At 34.6% G+C, this 18388-nt stretch overlaps 1 protein-coding gene across 1 annotated transcript; it reads right to left on the reverse strand.

Annotated features, from left to right (window-relative positions):
* Positions 1 to 259: 259 nt before the first annotated feature.
* Positions 260 to 5426, reverse strand: MSTN (myostatin). Its single transcript, XM_039234722.1, has 3 exons — positions 5054 to 5426; positions 2894 to 3267; positions 260 to 640 (listed from the first exon to the last, which is right to left on the reverse strand). Exons 1-3 carry the CDS (start codon positions 5424 to 5426, stop codon positions 260 to 262), a joined length of 1128 nt encoding a protein of 375 aa, XP_039090653.1.
* Positions 5427 to 18388: the final 12962 nt, after the last annotated feature.

The raw sequence follows: 18388 nt of genomic DNA on the forward strand, positions 1-18388 counted from the left end.
ATATATATGAACATAAAAGTAATTTGATCTCCTTGTTCAAAAACTCTGGAAATCATAAGACTTTTTGTTGTGTGATTATTCTGATGGTTAAATGCCAACTATTGCATATATTCTCTCTTTTAGTCCATATACTGAGCTTGTGCGTAAGTAACTGTAGCATACTCTAGGCTTATAGCCTGCGGTATATAATTTCACAGTTTCAAAATTGTTGAGGGGAAGGCCTTCCATATTTTAGGAAGTTATGAACCAAATGTAAATCTCATGAGCACCCACAGCGATCTACTACCATAGCTGGAATTTTCCCATATATTATTTGTTCTTTGCCATTAAAATATAGCATATTAATTGGAGACATCTTTGTGGGAGTACAGCAGGGGCCCGCTGAGCCTCTTGGGTTTGCTTGGTGTACAAGATGAGTATGAGGATATTTTTGTAAAAATACAAATTCACACTCTCCAGAGCAATAATTGGCCTTATATCTTTTGGGTGCAATAATCCAATCCCATCCAAAAGCTTCAAAATCCACAGTGAGAGGGTAACGACAGCACCGAGATTCTGTTGAGTGCTCATCACAGTCAAGCCCAAAATCTCTTCTGGATCTTTTTGGTGTGTCTGTCACCTTGACTTCTAAAAAGGGATTCTGCATGAGAAGGAAAAGAACAATCAGCAATATTAATAGGTCGTGAAACACTTTCATGCTTTAAGAAGTCATTATTGATAAATCCATCATTTTCCTCCTTACCACATGTGTTTTAAAGGCACAGCATTAAGGAATTTTAATTTACATTAGGCTTGATTCTTCTCTTATGGATCATAAGAACATAGCAGCAATACTAATTCCCCTGTGGTCAGATCTATGTCTTTTTAATTTCTGTTTTTACCAGTTTGAGTAAATGTCTGAATGCCTGGCACATAACAGATACTCTGAAAATACATACAGGAAAAAAGGGACAGAAGGCGGGGGGGAGGACAGGAGGGAGGAAGAAAGAGGTTAGTTCTCTTTCTTCTGATTAAATATGTTGGCTTAATAAGTCTGATGACTCCTGGAGGGATAAATATATTCATCCATCCTCTGTTCCCTAGATCTTTACTTGAGGAAACTTGGCTATTAAAGCCAGAGCAAAATAGTTACCTCCCAGCCCTATATGGATTGTAATAGGGAAAAGAGAGGTAGGGTAATGAAGGTGGTGGTGTGCATTTTGGGTTGTAAAGAAAAACTCTAAGAGAGAGAGGGACAGATTCAGAAGATACAAAAATATTTCATTTTATTCTTTCACTGAAAAATGTTTCTATTCATATATTTAAACAACAATTTGCTAGTTCTTCCCTTGCCATCTTTTAATGCATTTGAGACTTTTCTTTTTATATGGGAAAATCTGAGGAGTATGTCATATTTATAATTATGTTTAATTTGTTTAATAATAATAATCTAACTATAATTCAAACCTGTCACATTACCAACTTTGTGATAATTTTTTAAAATGTAATTTATTGTCAAATTGGCTTCCATACAACACCCAGTGCTCATCCCAACAAGTGCCCTCCTCAATGCTCATCATCCACTTTCCTCTCTCACCCACCCCCCATCAACCCTCAGTTTGTTCTCTGTATTTAAAAGTATTTTATGGTTTGCCTCCCTCTCTCTCTGTTTGTAACTATTTTTCCCCCTACCTTCCCCCATGGTCTTCTCCAACTTTGATCATTAAAATGCTACCCATAAAAAAAGGAATACTTTCTTAAATAATTAATAATAGTTTTTATCCTATGTTAAAATCAAAATAGACTTGTAATTATTATTATTTAATTTTATAAAAAATCACATCATTTTGTGAGTCAATTTATGTAGCACATTTAAAGAAATATATATCATTTGGAAAATTATATAATCTTTTGAAGAATATGTTTTGATTTAAAATAGATCTGACTTAATAATTATATACTTCTTTATAACCAAGACCATTTAAAGACTAAAAGGATAGTTTTTATCGTTTGCAAGTATAATGTTTTGTTCTAAATCACGGCAGTAGGTTTTGGAAGTAAAAAGTATGGTTACATTAAATAAGTTTGTGAAAGCATAGGTAAGCCAGAACAAAGAGTAACTCTAAACTTATACTAAGCTTTAAAATGGTTTTTACAAAATTTTAAAATATTTGAAGTATTGTCTACTGCTTGGCCTGATATTAAATTAGTTGGCGTCAGCTAAGTAAACTGTTGCACAAGAATGATAAGGCAGCTTAGAAATAAGCTAGGTGACAAAGTTTAACTAGCCTGGAAATTTAAATTTTATTAGAGGTAATTCACAAAGTAATCTACATGTACATCAGTGCATCAGCAGTCTACAAAACAATAAACATTTATTATGAGGAACCTTGAATATAAGATATTTAATAATATATAGGTCTAAACATATCATACTTAGTTAACTGCTATAGATAAAAGCATTTTATTTTAATTATAATTTTTCAAGTTTGTTTTTCTTGCTTTTTTAAACCAAAATATTTCAACATATTTGGCATTCTTCTGGGAGAAAAAAAAATGTTTAAATTTTTTGGATATGTAGTAAAATCCACTATGAAGATTTCATGTTTATCCATGTAATCATATAACATATCAATGAAAAGCACTTTATATTTCATCCCCACTTGAAAAGAGCTCACACGGCATAACTTTTTATGCCTCATGCAAAATAAAAGTATCAAGAGGGTGTTTCATAGGATATGAAATTAGACACCTACTTTTTATTGGGTACAGAGCTACCATTGGAGTAAGATACTTTTGTCTGGTTTATGAGCATAGGAAATGGATAGTGATTTTTCCACTATTATTCATTCACCTGATGAATCAAAATGTAGCAATGTTTGTTGCTAGATGTTTTTTTTCAGTTATCACTTACCAGCCCATCTTCTCCTGGTCCTGGGAAGGTTACAGCAAGATCATGACCATTCTCATCCAAAGCTTTGATTTCAATGCCTAAGTTGGATTCAGGCTGTTTGAGCCAATTTTGCAACACTGTCTTCACATCAATGCTCTGCCAAATACCAGTGCCTGGGTTCATGTCAAGTTTCAGAGATCGGATTCCAGTATACCTTGTACCGTCTTTCATGGGTTTGATGAGTCTCAGGATTTGCACAAACACTGTTGTAGGAGTCTTGACGGGTCTCAGATATATCCACAGTTGGGCCTTTACAACTTTATTATATTGTATTTTAGAGCTAAATTTAAAGAAGCAACATTTGGGTTTTCCTTCCACTTGCATTAGAAGATCAGCTATAAATGAATAAGAAAAAAATAGTTATTGAAATTATTTCTCATAAAAAATGTACAAGTCCCTTTGTATTAATTGGTGAGCATTTTTCCCCATTAGAATAGTGAATGCATATTTTAAAGTGCAAAACCATGTAGGATTTCATTCATAATTCAAAAAATATCAAAGAAAATAATTAGCTTTTCAGAATTTTTTAGATATATATTTTTTCAGCTGTTTATGAAGAGTCTGCTTCCTCTCAGAGAGCTGTGGGCTAAAGAGAATTCTATGAAAGAATGAACAGTGGATGAAATTTTAAAATGATGATGATTAGAGAGAACAAGAGACACCGTGGAGGAACATCCACTTAGAATTCTTTGGGAATCTGAGTAGTTACACTTACTGAGCAGCTGTACCAATCAGTCTGGAAGAAGGAACCCTTCCCCCAGGCCTGAATTACCTGGGGACAAGACACGCTGAGCAACTAACTGAGCCTTGGGAATTAGTAGAAAATATAGCACATCTGTTATGTTTTGGCTCTGGAATAACCCTAAAGGAACAAAATGAATCAGGTAATTAGCACAAAAATGTGAATGTTATATTCAGGCTTATCTCAAAAGTTAAAAAACACTGTCTTTAGAGCCAGGTTGTCTTTGTAAGCAGAGGCACGAGCAGTTTCTTACCCCCTTTTGTTTTTCCAAGATTGTTTACAAATAAGGTAAATCTACTCCAGGCCTAGATAGAGTCTTAAAGAAGAATTATTCATTGCATTATAACGTGATTACCTAATAAGCAAAACAACATTTGAAACTGTTTTGAGTCCGGTTTCAAGTGTATAAAGCACTGTTTAAGGCAAGACCGTAGACACATAGCATAAAATCTTTCTTGCCTTGCTTTCTCTGTTAAGGTGCCAGTCTGCCTTTCCTTGAGTGTCATTTTTAAATGACTGCAAAAGCAATGGTATAGAATATACTCTCTTTCAGAAGAAGGGTAGATACTACAGGTAATAGTCCTCCTCCCTCTTATGAAGAATAAAACAATAATTTAGAAGGGTATTAAGCAATGTGCCTGCCTGGAAACATGCGAACCGGGGGCTCTCAACAATAGTGCCAGGGTCAAGGGAGAAGTGGGACTTCGTGAGCCATAACCTGTTTAATTAAAATGTTTATTTCTTAGGCATTTTCTGATAATTAGCTCTTGATTATCATTCTGCTGTGTTTACTTCATCACTGGTCTTACTAATACATTAAATTTTTTAAAAAACATTTTTTTATACTCTCCAGGGTAATAGCTTTCAAAGTTAAATATTTTAATTTATAAAGAACATAAAAACATCATGAGAAGTAGCTTTGAAAACAGGAGTCATTCTAGGCATTTAGCAAATGCTCAAAAGATTACCTTTTTCTCTTTTATTAGAGAAATAAACCTTGTTATTACAGATGCCTATTTCAGGCAACTAAATGCAGTTATGAAATTTCATGTAGGTTTTTAACATTGCTTGTAGTATCTCCCAATCATTGCCTTGCAGGTACTGAGCTGTGAAAGCATAAGTATGTCATATTTGTCAAATTAAACTAAACATTAATGCCATGCAAACATTTTATTTTTATATCCTTTTGACTTTTGAGTGCAGCAGATTTCATTCTCATTAGTAGATTTCTCATGAAATCTTGAAAAAGAGAAACTCTTCCTTCCTACTTACGTACAAGCCAACTGCTTGTTAAAAGAGCATGAAAATAGATCTGTTTCTCATAAACACTAGAACCACAGTCAGCAGAATTGTTGATATACACTAAGAGGGCTACTCACACTCGGTGGGCATGGTAATGATCGTTTCCGTGGTAGCATGGTAATCGTCGTCCTCCAAAGAGCCATCACTGCTGTCATCCCTCTGGACATCGTACTGATCAATCAGTTCCCGGAGCGGAGGAGCTTTGGGCAAAAGTTGCCTTATAGCATCTTTGCTGATGTTAGGAGCTGTTTCCAGGCGAAGTTTACTGAGGATTTGAATTTTTATGGCTTCTATTCTTGAAGATTTAGTGTTTTGTCTCCAAGTACATGCATTACACAGCCCCTCTTTTTCCACATTTTCTTTTTGCTCACTGTTCTCATTTAGATCCACTGGACCAGCAACAATCAGCATAAACAGGTAAATATAAACATAAATTTGCAGTTTCTGCATGATTTAAAATCAATACAATCTTTTCTCTTTTTCTTATTTCTTCCTTTTACTTTTCTTTTGCTTTTGAGTAATGCCAAGCACAATTTTAATGCCTCTACAGTCTCAGAGACAACTTGCCACACCAGTGAATCTTTTATACTGTATTCCAAGTGCCTTTTTATATTCCAACTTTGATGAGACAAGTGTCGTCAGGATCTATGATTGGCTCTTGCTCCACAATGAATCTCGCTGTCAGAGGTTAAAACCCTGTCTGTCACAAGTCACCAAACAGTATTTTGTTACAGTCAAGGGTGAGCTGATTCATTCGACTACTTCATAAAAGAAATAAATCTACAAATAATGAAAGATATATGTGACATTTGGGAAAAAATAAAGTCTATGTTAAAAATAATAGAAACTACACTTAAATCTTATTAATCTTTACATGTGAAACTCGAGTTATAATTTAAATAAGTAAATCTTAGTTTTACACTTTATGCTTAAAAAGTTGAAATGTTACTTCCTCAAAAATTAAAATGAGTATCTATTATTTAGGCAAGCATCTGAAGTAAAAAGAATTTTATTTATTGTATTAAATTATGTTTAACTGCTGTGTAATTAGGGAAATAATGAATTTAAATTAGGAAGACCTGAATTTAAAGAAAAGCTAAGATTGTGTTATTAGTAAATGATTTGCAGTTAAAGTTTGAGAGGCTGTTTTCCTGATTAAATTCTTAGCACATGTTAAAAAGCAACTTATTATAATGTTATATTACACATGGAATTATTTTTAAATAATTTAATGTTTTTCATTAATAGGAAAAGCATGCTCAATTTTTGGCTGATTACTCTTCAGTTCTTTCCTCTTATAAAGTTGCAGATTAGTATTACTTAGAAGATGTGTTTCTTCATTGTTTATTACCAAGAAGATAATGTCAGCTAGTAGAAAAATCTCTAAACTCAGAATAAGAAGACAGTGAGTTTTACAACTAGCAATGTAGCACTTAAGTAGTTTGCCTCAGAAATTTCCACTGGGAAAAGTAAAAAGCATAGCATCTATTCTATATAAATTATATCAAAGTACTGTCAGCACATAAAAGTGAAAGAGCACCATAATAAAGGGGTGCCCATTTTTTCATTCCGCAATACTGTGACTGGTTTGTACCCCTTTGCCAGTTTCTCATTTTGACCAGGGGGCAGACACCTGGCAGGGATTTGGGGTAAGGTCTGGGAGCAAAAGAATGGAGCTTTTTGTTCTCCAAATTTAAGTGGCCTGTGTAGGGATCAAACTCTCAACCTTAGCTTTGGGAGCCACAAGATCTAATTAAATGAAATGTTAAAGAGCTAAGCAAACATAGCCAGTGAGAAACAAGCTGTTTCCAGGCCACAGGAGATTTCTTCTTCCTATTCCTTTTTGGAAAGCTAAGGATTCCTAGGAGAGTTAATCCATTACTTTCCCCCACCCCCACGAGAATGCAGTGGCTCATATCAAATATTTATTTTTTAGGTCACTACCACTTTTGCTCATTGTACACTAATTTACTGCCTCAGTGCACTAAAATGCAACTCAGTAGCCTGAAAAATTAATGCATTTTCATCAAATTCTTAAGAGGTATCTACATCTCTTGAGAAAAAATGGCCTTACATAATGCATTAGATTTGCCCATCATTAAAGATTAAGGAAAACCAGACAAAAACCAGATGCCCTGAAGGATTTCAGGTAACTCTTTATTGTGGAACATTATTAGATCAGGCTTAAAAAGTTTTATTTAGTAAATTTATTTTTATGTGTATAAATCTTGATAAGGTTATAATCGTTGTAATATATGTTCCTATATACTTCTGAGTAAGTCAAACTTTTTTTTTAACTTGATTAGAATTGCATAGCAGTTGGGGCGCCTGGGTGGCTTAGTCGGTTAAGCGTCCGACTTTCGCTTAGGTCATGATCTCGCGGTTCGTGGGTTCGAGCCCCGCGTCGGGCTTTGTGCTGACTGCCAGCTCAGAACCTGGAGCCTGTTTCAGAGTCTGTGATCCCTCTCTCTCTGACCCTCCCCTGCTCACGCTGTCTCTCTCTCTCTCTCTCTCCTAGAAATAAATAAAATAACACATTATTAAAAAAAAAAAAAAAAGAATTGCATAGCAGTTGGGAACACGGGCTCTGGAGTCAGGCAGACCTGAGTTCAAATCTCAACATTGCCGCTTCTAACTATGTGATGATGGATGAGGTACTTAACTAACCTTCAGTTTCCTCAGAGAAATTTGGAGGGATGTAATTTAATAATGCATGTAAATTGCTCAATATAGTGCCTGTCCTACAGTAAGTGATTGATAACTGTTACTTGAGTGCTCAGTCTTTGTTTCCTGCAGAGGGGTTTGAGATTGATTATGCTTAAATATATTCTCCCCATGAACTAGAACTGGTTGTAGCTGCCAGTTATCAATTCATGTAGACTACCTCTCTAGGTCTCTGAGGTAACTAGAATTTTCTAAGGCAGGCCTATTGCAGGCATATTTCAGCTCTTGATTCTTACTACATAGAATAAAGTAAACAAAGGTTGTCATTGTCACATATTGTTGATGCTTATAATTCATGGATTCCATACTTTCAAATTTGCCTACTTGCTAATAAAATTTATTTTTAACCCAAAATAAATATTCAGGGTGCTTTTGTGGCCATTCATGTACATGCACAGGGTGGTGAAAAATTTGAATCTTCTAATGCACAGGTTCCCAGCTGAGGTCAAACTAGACGATGCTCTGTCTTGTTTCAGCTGTTATACTGTAAACAAATGGCCATTTTGCAATCTATTTAGTACCACGTTTTTTGCATTTTTTGGTGGGTGGGCTTTTCTTGGGTGATTCTGCTTACAATGGCCCCCAGTGCCTAGTGCTAAGGTTCTATGCTCCTAAGTACAAGAAGGCTGTGATGGAAAGTAGAAAGGTGGTTGCCAAGAGCTTTGAGGAAGAGTTGGTGGGAGAGCTACTGTTTGATACATACCAAGTTTCAATTTGAAAGATCAAAAAGTTCTGGAGATAGATGTTGATGATGGCTGCACAAAGTGCAAATGTACTTAAAGCCACTGACCTCTATACTTAAAAGTGATTTAAAGGTCAATTTCATGTTATATATGTTTTACTAGAGTTTAAAAAATAAGGTTGTGATATGTCTTAGAAAAAATTTCCTTATGGAAAAGTATGTTGTTAGATGAGCTCTATTCAGGCTTGAGTTATATATAACCTGTTGGCTGTGAGTTCAATGTTAATGAATCCATAGTATGTATTAAATAAGATATTTTTAAACAGATAAACAAGGTTATATATTGGTTGGTTGATAAAAATATTGTGACCAGAGGCTTGCAGGAATGTAACCTTGTATTTCCTCTAGGAACAATGATCAGCACTCATTCTTTCGGTGCTGGCAGTGACTTTATAGAACATAACTACTGTGAATAACGAAAACTGTTTCTAACCAACTTCTCTAGAGATCAATATTGACTGAGTTAAGAGGTATTAAAGAAGTTTTGAGAACGTATATTTCTTCCCTGGCAGTGATTGCAACCTTCTCAAGGCCGCAGAGCTGGAAGGTTCACCAACTATAGATAGGAACCTTCACTGTGGTCTGACTGCTGGTGGCCTGGCTTTGGCTCCTTCCATGAAGGAGACAGGACAGTGCATGATTAGGATGAGTGAGTAGAGAAGCATTTCTTTTAGCTGACTGGGAAAACTTGGTCAGTCAGCTTATTGGCTTTGTCTTAGAATGGCCATCTTTAAAAGCAGTTTCTCACAGGAATCAGAATTTAGGTGTTTAATGCAGCAAACTTCACAACACTTGTATTTTTCTTTCCCCTGTTCTTCTTTGCTCTGGCTGGGCTTTACATTTCTAAATGTTTATTATTTATTTATTTATTTATTTATTTATTTATTTATGAGAGAGAGAGAAAGAGATTAGAGGGAGGGCAGAGAGAGAGGGAGACAGAGAATCCCAAGCAGGCTCTGCATTGCCTGACGCAGGGCTCAAACTCATGAATTGCAAGATCATGACCTGAGCCAAAATCAAGAGTTGGATACCCAACTGACCAAGCCACCCAGGTGCTTCGGACCTTACATTTCTGTAACCATAAGTAAGGTAGCAAACAAACTTCTCTCATCTCTGGTACAAATACCAGGGGGTGTTTTAAAACAACTCTGAGAGTATAAAGCATATTTCCCCAAATATGCTTATGGTTTTACTCTTTACAGTCTGGGAACTACTGAGTACACTAACATGTTTAATGTCAGCTTAATGCCAGAAGTTTAATGATGTGGCCAAACAAAGGAGAAGACTAGGAATTAGAATGGATTGTGAGGTTCAACTCTGTTGTGGGGGAAAAAACAGAAAGATTTTATCTGATCACTCTTGCCATTTCCTTGTAATGACAGCCCTTGGTGTCACTCTATGCTAATTATACTTAAGGCCAGAAAAGACCGTATAGTGTTCAACTCACACAGCAGCATGGGAAGGTAGTCATCCCACACTGATGTCAGATTACTCATGCTTTCAATAGGTTATACAAAAATTAACAGAAACAGAAGTATTCTTGACCTAGGGATCAATAGTATAGGGATAGGAGAACTGAAATATAATCTGGCTTTGCTGCTGAGGTTTTGTGTGACTTTAAATGAGTCAGTTAGCAAAGCCTTCATTTATGAATCTATGTATGTATATGTATATATGTATTTTTTTTTTAATTTTAATGTTTATTTTTGAGAGAGACAGAGAGAGACAGAGTGTGAGTGGGGGAGAGGCAGAGAGAGAGAGGGAGACACAGAATCCCAAGCAGGCTCCAGCTTCTGAACCGTCAGCACAGATCCTGATACGGGGCTCAAACTCATGAACTGAGATCATGACCTGAGCCAAAGTTGAACGCTTAACCGACTGAGCCACTCAGGTGCCCCTGTATGTATGTATGTAATAATTCATTATTTTGTGAAATATTTTAATGCCTATATGTGCTTGGAACTGTGCTAGAGTTTCAGGAGAAAACAATGAGCCAGACGGAAATTGTCACTGTCTTCATGAAAATTACAGTCTAGTTTTTTCATGTAAAACATGAGGAAATTTGATTAGGTGTGCCCCTTCAGCTAGGTTTATCCTCTAAAGCAGTAAATCTCAAACTTTTTGGTCTCAGGATTCTTTTATACTCTTAAATATTATATATGATCATCAAAAGTTTTTGTTTATATTGGTCATATTTATCAACATTTAACCTATCACAAATTAAAAATGAGAAATTTTAGAATATAAGCCTTCACAAGCATGTATTGTATATGCTGGCAGTGATGATGTTGTCACACATTGTGGAGCCTCTGAAAAATCCTGCTGTACACAAAAGAACAAAAATGAGAATAGTAAAAAACATCTTGGCATCATTATGGAAATAATTTTTATTTCACAGGCTCTCTGAAAAGGTCTCCACTCCAGGACTCCCAGACCACACTTTGAGAACCATGTCCCAAGTGATAATGTTTATACTACTTCAATTAAGTATGTTTTTCCCTATAACTTTAAATACCCTCCTCCTAATACCTGTATTAGGGTCAAGGCAAAAGAGATTTGCTTTTCGTGAGAAATCAAATATGGTAATTTTTAAACATTGTGTATTTATTTTCTGACACATAATTATAGCCAAGACCAGAAATATAAATATTACTCTACTATAATCACCAACTACCAACTTATAGCGTATCGAGAGGACATTTTCACATTTGTCAAGTCTAAGGTATTGACTGAAATCTGTGATCTAGGGGATTTTTTGTAGATGGTCTTCAGTTGAGTCTTGAGATAATAACATCCATACCATGGCAATGTTTCATAATAATGTTCCAGATAGTAAAGCTTCTCCATTCTACCCTCCTTTAGAGGTAGAACTAACAAAAAAAACTTCAAAATGTGATTTCTGCTCTTTCCTTTCCAAAGTAGGAACTCTAGTTTATTTGTTATAGGTTTGAAATATAGAGAATAGAGTTATAATTTAGCTTCCTCATTTTTCCATTGAAAAAAAGAGGCTAGACTCAAGGAGCTATTGCTAACATTGTATAGGTTGTGCCTGCCTTTATGATTACAATTCTCAATTGCTTGCCTTTTTTCCTTACTTGTCTCCCTGCATACCCCAAACAGACTTTGAGCTCTTTAAAGGCCAGGAATTATTATGTTCATTTTTTTGTCTTCAGCTCTTGGTCCAACAGCCAGCACATAATTAGGTTGGCAATTATGTAAATGGGTATTTACTTAATAATTAAGCTATTCAATGTATGAATGTTTTCTTAAATACAAGAAATATTAACTTCCTAATTTTCAAAAGGTAGAATTAGTTATTTATAGCTTTTCTAAGTGACTCTGGTTATGGATTTAGTTTGCTCTGATGATGGTCTGTAGCATTTCTCCTGGAATCCCTCCTCTGCAAACTGGTAGGGGAGACTGGTGTCACAGGTCCTTGTTGCCTTTGCCACGTCTAGTAGTTCTCTAGTAGAGCAATGAGCACTTTGAACATCCCAGTGGAGCTTTTGCATTTAATGATTATGCCCACCCTTAGACTTCGTGTCTACCCTTAGCAACGGGCACCTTGCTAGGGAGTGGCCATGATACCACTATTTAAGACCTTAAGACCAGAGCTCCTACCCAACACAGGTCATATTTAGGTCAAACTGATTTTCAGGAGTATCATAGGTAGCCAGAGAAGAGAAAAGAAATCTTAAAAGAGCAGTGTGTATGTGTGTGTGTGTGTGTGTGTGTGTGTGCGCGCACGCGCACGTGTTTTTGTGTGTATATGTGTGTGTTTGAGCAACGCAAAGGTAGAACAATCTCTTTTGCCTTAACCCAATACAGAGAACTGTGAACTGATTATATGTGTTATAGTCTTCACCTTCTCTTCATATTCTTTTCTGTAAAGCACTAAGTTTCTCAGTTATCCTTCTCTCCCTGCTTTCTTCTCAGAGGAGTGAGGAGGAGCTTTCCTCCAAAACTAGGATAGAATTTATCACCTCAGTTTACCCAAGAAGTATAGCTCTTTGAGTAGCCAGCCAAGGTGGGCCAGAAGTCAACCTCTTTCCCAGAATTCTCTCTTAAATGCAGTTCCTTAGCTCCCAGGGGTGTCTGTGAGTTTCATAAGTAATTCATAAAACTTAAGTCTTTGTGCATATCTAGATCATCCAGAAAAACACCTTACATTTGAGTCCTACTTCAATGTCTTCATTTTCTACAGTGTCTGCAAACACAGTGTTTACAGTTGAGAGTCTCTTTCTTTCTTTCTTTCTCTTTCTTTCTTTCTTTCTTTCTTTCTTTCTTTCTTTCTTTCTTTCTTTCTTTCTTTCTTTCTTTTCTTTCCTTCCTTCCTTCCTTCCTTCCTTCCTTCCTTCCTTCCTTCCTTCCTTCCTTCCTTCCTTCTTTCTTTCTTTCTTTCTTTCTTTCTTTCTTTCTTTCTTTCTTTCTTTCTTTCTTTCTTTCTTTCTTTCTTTCTTTCTTTCTTTTTCTTTCCTATAATCAAGTTGGCTTCTTTTATTCATGGGAGCTCTTAATTTTTTTTTTTTCTTTGAATGGTATCTTTACATTATTCAAGCTTGAGAACCTGGCTCAAATAATTTCCTTATTTTATCAATAGTAAATAAGCATAGCTACTTTAGTTCTTTGCCCGAAGACAGTGGATTAGTTTGGAAAAAGTCTATAATTCACTAATTTATCTCTTTTTACTGGAGCTAAATTTTCTCTTTTGTTTATGTTGAATGTACATGCAGTGAGACAGCATGTTGGAATGTTTCAGATAGCCTAATGTAAGTTATACCAGTCTTAAGTTGGGTTCTCTAATTTGCTACAGCCACACCCTCACTTTCAGCCTATACTTCCACACACTGCCTGTTATCCTGGATTAAGAAGGCACAAACTTGTGCCTGCAACTATACATTTTCTTTCCAAAATGTAATGAAGTCAAATTTTTAAAATTTACAAATGAGAAATATAATAAATATGATAAGAAGTTATTCATTATTTTTGATGACCGATTTCTCTCATAATATTTTGATTTACTTTAGAACAAGCACATGGTTTCCAGAGCAGATGACAATATATATTGAACTGGCAAAGACATATTTTTAGCTTTAAAATATTTACCCTTGTTATTGAGTTAAGCTTTCTAGTAAAGAACCACTTCCCAAGAGAAAATTCTTGCAATTTTCAGGATTTTGTTTTGGGGACCTTTGGAAACCACAGGAGACTCAATCAAGAGTGTGTTTCTGGAAATAAAAAGAAATATTTTAACTTTTTTAGGTTTGGGTTTTAAAATGTAAAGTTTTAAAATGCTTTTTAAAAATTTTAACTCCCTTTGTACTCAATGACTTGGCAGTAGTGATAACCTTAGAAGAGTTCAGTTCCTTCTAAGAGTATTCAGAAAATGTTTTCTTCTTTTTTGGAATTGCCTTCAGCATTAATTTTTATAATCCATAAAGTATTGGCTTCTAGAAGCATTCTGTTTCCAAATTCTTTTGTAAATTCCTAGAAAGAACTTTTCAAAAAGTGTATTCATTTGGTCATGTTTTCATTTATTTGTTCATTAAACACTTATTAGCACCTGGTTTATGAGACGTACTATGCCAGGACATGGAAACAAGGGGGGGAAATGATGCTTTTTGCCTAAGGGAAAAAAAAAACCTGAATTTCAGAAATAAAAGAACTTTAAGATTGTTATGTCTAATCTACTTATGAGCAGATGGAGAAACTGAGGCTCAGAGAAAGGTTGCCTGACTTCAGCTATAATTAAGTTTTAAAAAGCTTATTTGATTTACAAAGGCAATTTGCATTGAAGTACTTTTGAAGCGCCAAGTATTTCTTTTATATTCAGTTAAGAATTTTTTTTAATGTTCTAAAATTAACAAATAAGGTCAGTGCTCAATTTCCTGGGTCAATGCCACAGTGGTGCCCTTTGTTCTTGGAACCAGTCCATAGTCTGGCTTGGCAACTGAAAGACCCAATGACCTGCATTTGGCAATTAGTATAGGAGTTTTAGTATCTACTGACTAAAGATACTTTGATACCCATTTAATTAGATATTGGGAGTCAGCTTTTTGTTATAGAATGTCACCACTTCTGTTAAACTCATTTTCAATATTTTGAATTATATACTTGCATTCTTGAAATTTCTAATTAATAAATCAGTAGTTTCTGTTAATTTTCCCCATAGAGAGCTCTGACCTTTTTTGAATTGGTTTAAAAAAAAATAGATACTGCCTTTAATTATAGGAAAAACTTTTTCATTTAATTAGATTTAACATGAACATTCTGGCCCCTGCTGGGAACTCTTAAGAACTACATCACTTATACTACCAAGTTTTCTAAGGTCTAAGGACTTAAACCTTGAATTCAGTTATATATATATACTCTCTTTTTTTGTAACATACAGAAATGTATTAAATAAAATCTGTAAGTAAATCTTACAGATTTTTGAGACTCAAGATCTGTGTCAAATATTAGACATTATTACATGACACATTGAATTTAAATCCACCATAATTCAAATTTGGTACCTTAGTTTTCAGTATGAAGAAATCTAATATTTTTTATCTGCATTCAAACTCAGATGAGAAATCTGATGAGAGAACAGGTGAAATTTAAATACTTGAAAAAGTGTGGGAAAGGCTTTACTTAGAATTTCAACTCATCAAATATTTATAGAACACCTAGTGTTTGGTTGTGGGTAGACACTGAGTATATTTATATAAAACATTGCCCCATTTCAGTGGGTAATAGTTATAAAACAGCACCTCAGCAAGTGTGAAATCATGGGATGGAGTATGGACTGTAGGATAAACCAACAGTTTCTTGGGTGTAGCCGGAACAATTTATGTACACGGGAGGCAGGCTGGAGGATGGTGGACAAATGAGAGACTGGAAACAAGATTATAAAACCTCCCCTTTCCAAAACCTGTGAATAAATAAATACTCTTCCCCAAACAATCTCTATGAGGCCTCTGACTTTGACCAAATTAAATGACCTTCATTTCCTTATCTGCAAAATGGAAATATAGGTCACATTGTGAGGCCTAAATGAGATAAAGTGCCAAGAACAGTGCCTGGTGCCAAGTTAAGTACTCAGTAAATATTAAATGTTAAAACTACTGTCAACGTGTAATAATAATATCAGTTGTTCCTAACAATATGTATATCATTAATGTTAATTTGTTTTAGAAATCTTTGCAAAGTTGAAAATTTATCATTTCAAATTTTGTAAATCAAGAGTGGGTATACTGTTGACTCTTGAAAAATACAGGTGTTAGGGGCATCAACCCCTCTGCAGTCGAAAATCTGCATATAACTTTTCACTCCTCCAAAACTTAACTGCTAGTAGCTTACTGTTGACCGGAAGCCTTGTCAATAACATACATGTTAATTAATACATATCTGTATGTTATTAAATAAAAATAATGTATTATATACTATATTCTTATCGTAAAGTAAGCTAGAAAAAAGAAAATGTTAAGAAGCTCATAAGAGAAAATACATTTACAGTACTGTACTGTATTTACTGAAAAAAATCTGTGTATAAGTGAACCCTCACATCTAAACCTGTGTTGTTCAAGGGTCAGCTGTATATGAGGTACACAAAGGGGATATCTAAAGCAAAATGACTAAAATACTCGAAAGAAAAATGTGGGGAAAAACACATGCCAGGTAAATGCTAACCAAAAGGCAGCTGGAGTCATGATGTTAATCACAGACAAACTAAATTTAAGACAGAAAATATAAGACAGGACAAATAGGGAAATTTTATGATGGTAAAGGATTTACAGAAAGGATATACCTTTCATATACCTTCAATCACTGAAAAATATAATAACAAAAATACATAAAGAAAAACTGCAGAAATACAAGGAAAATGATCAGACATAAAATAGTAGTAGGCTACTTTAATTGACTTCGTGGATCAAGCTGTCAAAAGTTAGTAAGAATATACCTGGGCAACAAAGTCAATAAGGTTGATGAAATAAATGTGGTTAACAGAATAGATGAAATAGATATCCTGTTAACCGATAATCTTATTTTAAAAAACCCAAGAAACATTTACCAAATTGACTAAATATATTGGCTCCTACCCGAAAAAAACCTCTCAATAAATTCCCCAAATTAAAAATAATCCAGAACACATTCTCTGATAACAGTGTAATTAAACAAAAATGAATAGCCAAAGTAAAATTCAATGTCTCCACTACTTGTAAATACAAGTTTAAAATAATTTTTGGTACAAATTGGAAGTATAACTGATATTGCAGAATGTGTACAAAATAATAATAATAACACTATGTGCAAAATAATAATTAAAACTTTATATACCAAGACCTTTAGGATACAACTATCTAATGTGTTTAGCAGATTCATAGCTTTAAACACGTGTTGCTAAACTAGAAAACATGAGGCTAGCAAACTATTTAACTCAAATAATTATAAAATGAACTACAAGGGCACCTGGATGCCTCAGTCAGTTAAGGTCTGACTCTTGATCTCAGCTCAGGTCATGATCTCAGGGTCATGAGTTCAAACCCTGTGTTGGACTCTGCACTGGGTGTAGAGACTACTTAATTAAAAAAGCAAAAACAAACTAAAAAAACCCTAAAATTAAAAAATAAACTATAAATTAAGCCTTTAAAGGCAGAAAAATTGAATGATAAGATCAAGAATTGAGTGTGAAACATCAAAGCAGTAGAATTAATACTATGACTTGTTTTCTTTTTTTTTTAATATTTTTTATTTATTTCTAGGAGAGAGATAGAGAGAGACACCGTGAGCAAGGGAGGGTCAGAGAGAGAGGGAGTCACAGACTGAAACAGGCTCCAGGCTCTGAGCCGGCAGTCAGCACAGAGCCCGATGCGGGGCTCGAACCCACGAACCGCGAGATCATGACCTAAGTGAAAGTCGGTTGCTTAACCGACTAAGCCACCCAGGCGCCCCACTATGACTTGTTTTCTTAAGGAGAAAAAAAAAAAAAGCATAATACACTAGCTAAGCTAATCAAAATAAATAAGACCCAAATATTCTAAATTTAAAAAGGAAAGATTTACAGACACTGTGAGAGAATTAAAGAATTAAAAGAGTATACTGTAGAAGTATTATGCAAATAAATTTAAAGATCTGTGTGAAATTAAGATGATAAAGATTTTCTAGAGAAAACATGAAGAACGTGGAATAATTACCAGAGAACTAGTCTCTGAAAAACGCCAGTTTATAGATGATTCTTGCAAATCTTCAAAGGACAGATAGTATTTTTCAAAATAGTGTTTTGAGGTGAGCATTTGCTTACTGAAATAACAATATGAAGTGTATTCTTATAGTACAGGCAAGTATTATTAGGTGAAACTTTTGGTTCAATGTATATTTATACCAGGTTTCCTTTCAAAGCTCCATTTCTTATTGTGAATCACAAGCAAAACACTCTGAAGGCCAACTGTTCTAGAATTTTAATAAGTTAAAGAATAAAAGAAAATGGACACAGAAAGCTTACAAAAATTTTTAAGCTTCCATAGTACTGATACTAATACCTGGCAATGAAAATAAAAATATTGATACAAAATTTTAGATTAAATATTAGGAAGTAGAATTCTGCAGCACATTGAAAGAGCAGCATACTGTAGCCAAGCCCAGTCATCCCAGCAGTGCAGACATGGTTCAATATCTGAAATCTATTAATACCTTTCAACATATTAATAGGTAAAAGGAGGCGGAAAAACATAATTATCTTAATAGATTCCTTTAAGGCACATGACAGAATTTAAATAGAAGTCCTTTAATTAGGATCATTCTTTATTTAAAAACTTTCGGTAAACTATGAGTAGATGGAGAGCTTGTTAAAGTGATAAATCAGCATTAAGTTTAATGATAAAACACTATGCATATTCTCATTAAAATCAGAAATATATTAAAGAAACCCTCAATTATAACTGTTATTTGCTATTTTAATGGAATC

Source organism: Hyaena hyaena, unplaced genomic scaffold (genome assembly GCF_003009895.1).
Source record: "Hyaena hyaena isolate Hyena2069 unplaced genomic scaffold, ASM300989v1 scaffold_92, whole genome shotgun sequence".
In the NCBI taxonomy this organism is placed as follows: domain Eukaryota; kingdom Metazoa; phylum Chordata; class Mammalia; order Carnivora; family Hyaenidae; genus Hyaena; species Hyaena hyaena.

Bases quoted from the DNA above. Each gene is read 5' to 3' on its own strand.
- MSTN (XM_039234722.1), bottom strand. From the start codon at position 5,426: ATGCAGAAACTGCAAATTTATGTTTATATTTACCTGTTTATGCTGATT. The intron at 3,268-5,053 runs GTGAGTAGCCCT...ATTCATTTATAG, and splicing joins CATTACCATGCCCACCGAGT to CTGATCTTCTAATGCAAGTG. The intron at 641-2,893 runs GTAAGTGATAAC...CTTCTCATGCAG, and splicing joins GACCAGGAGAAGATGGGCTG to AATCCCTTTTTAGAAGTCAA.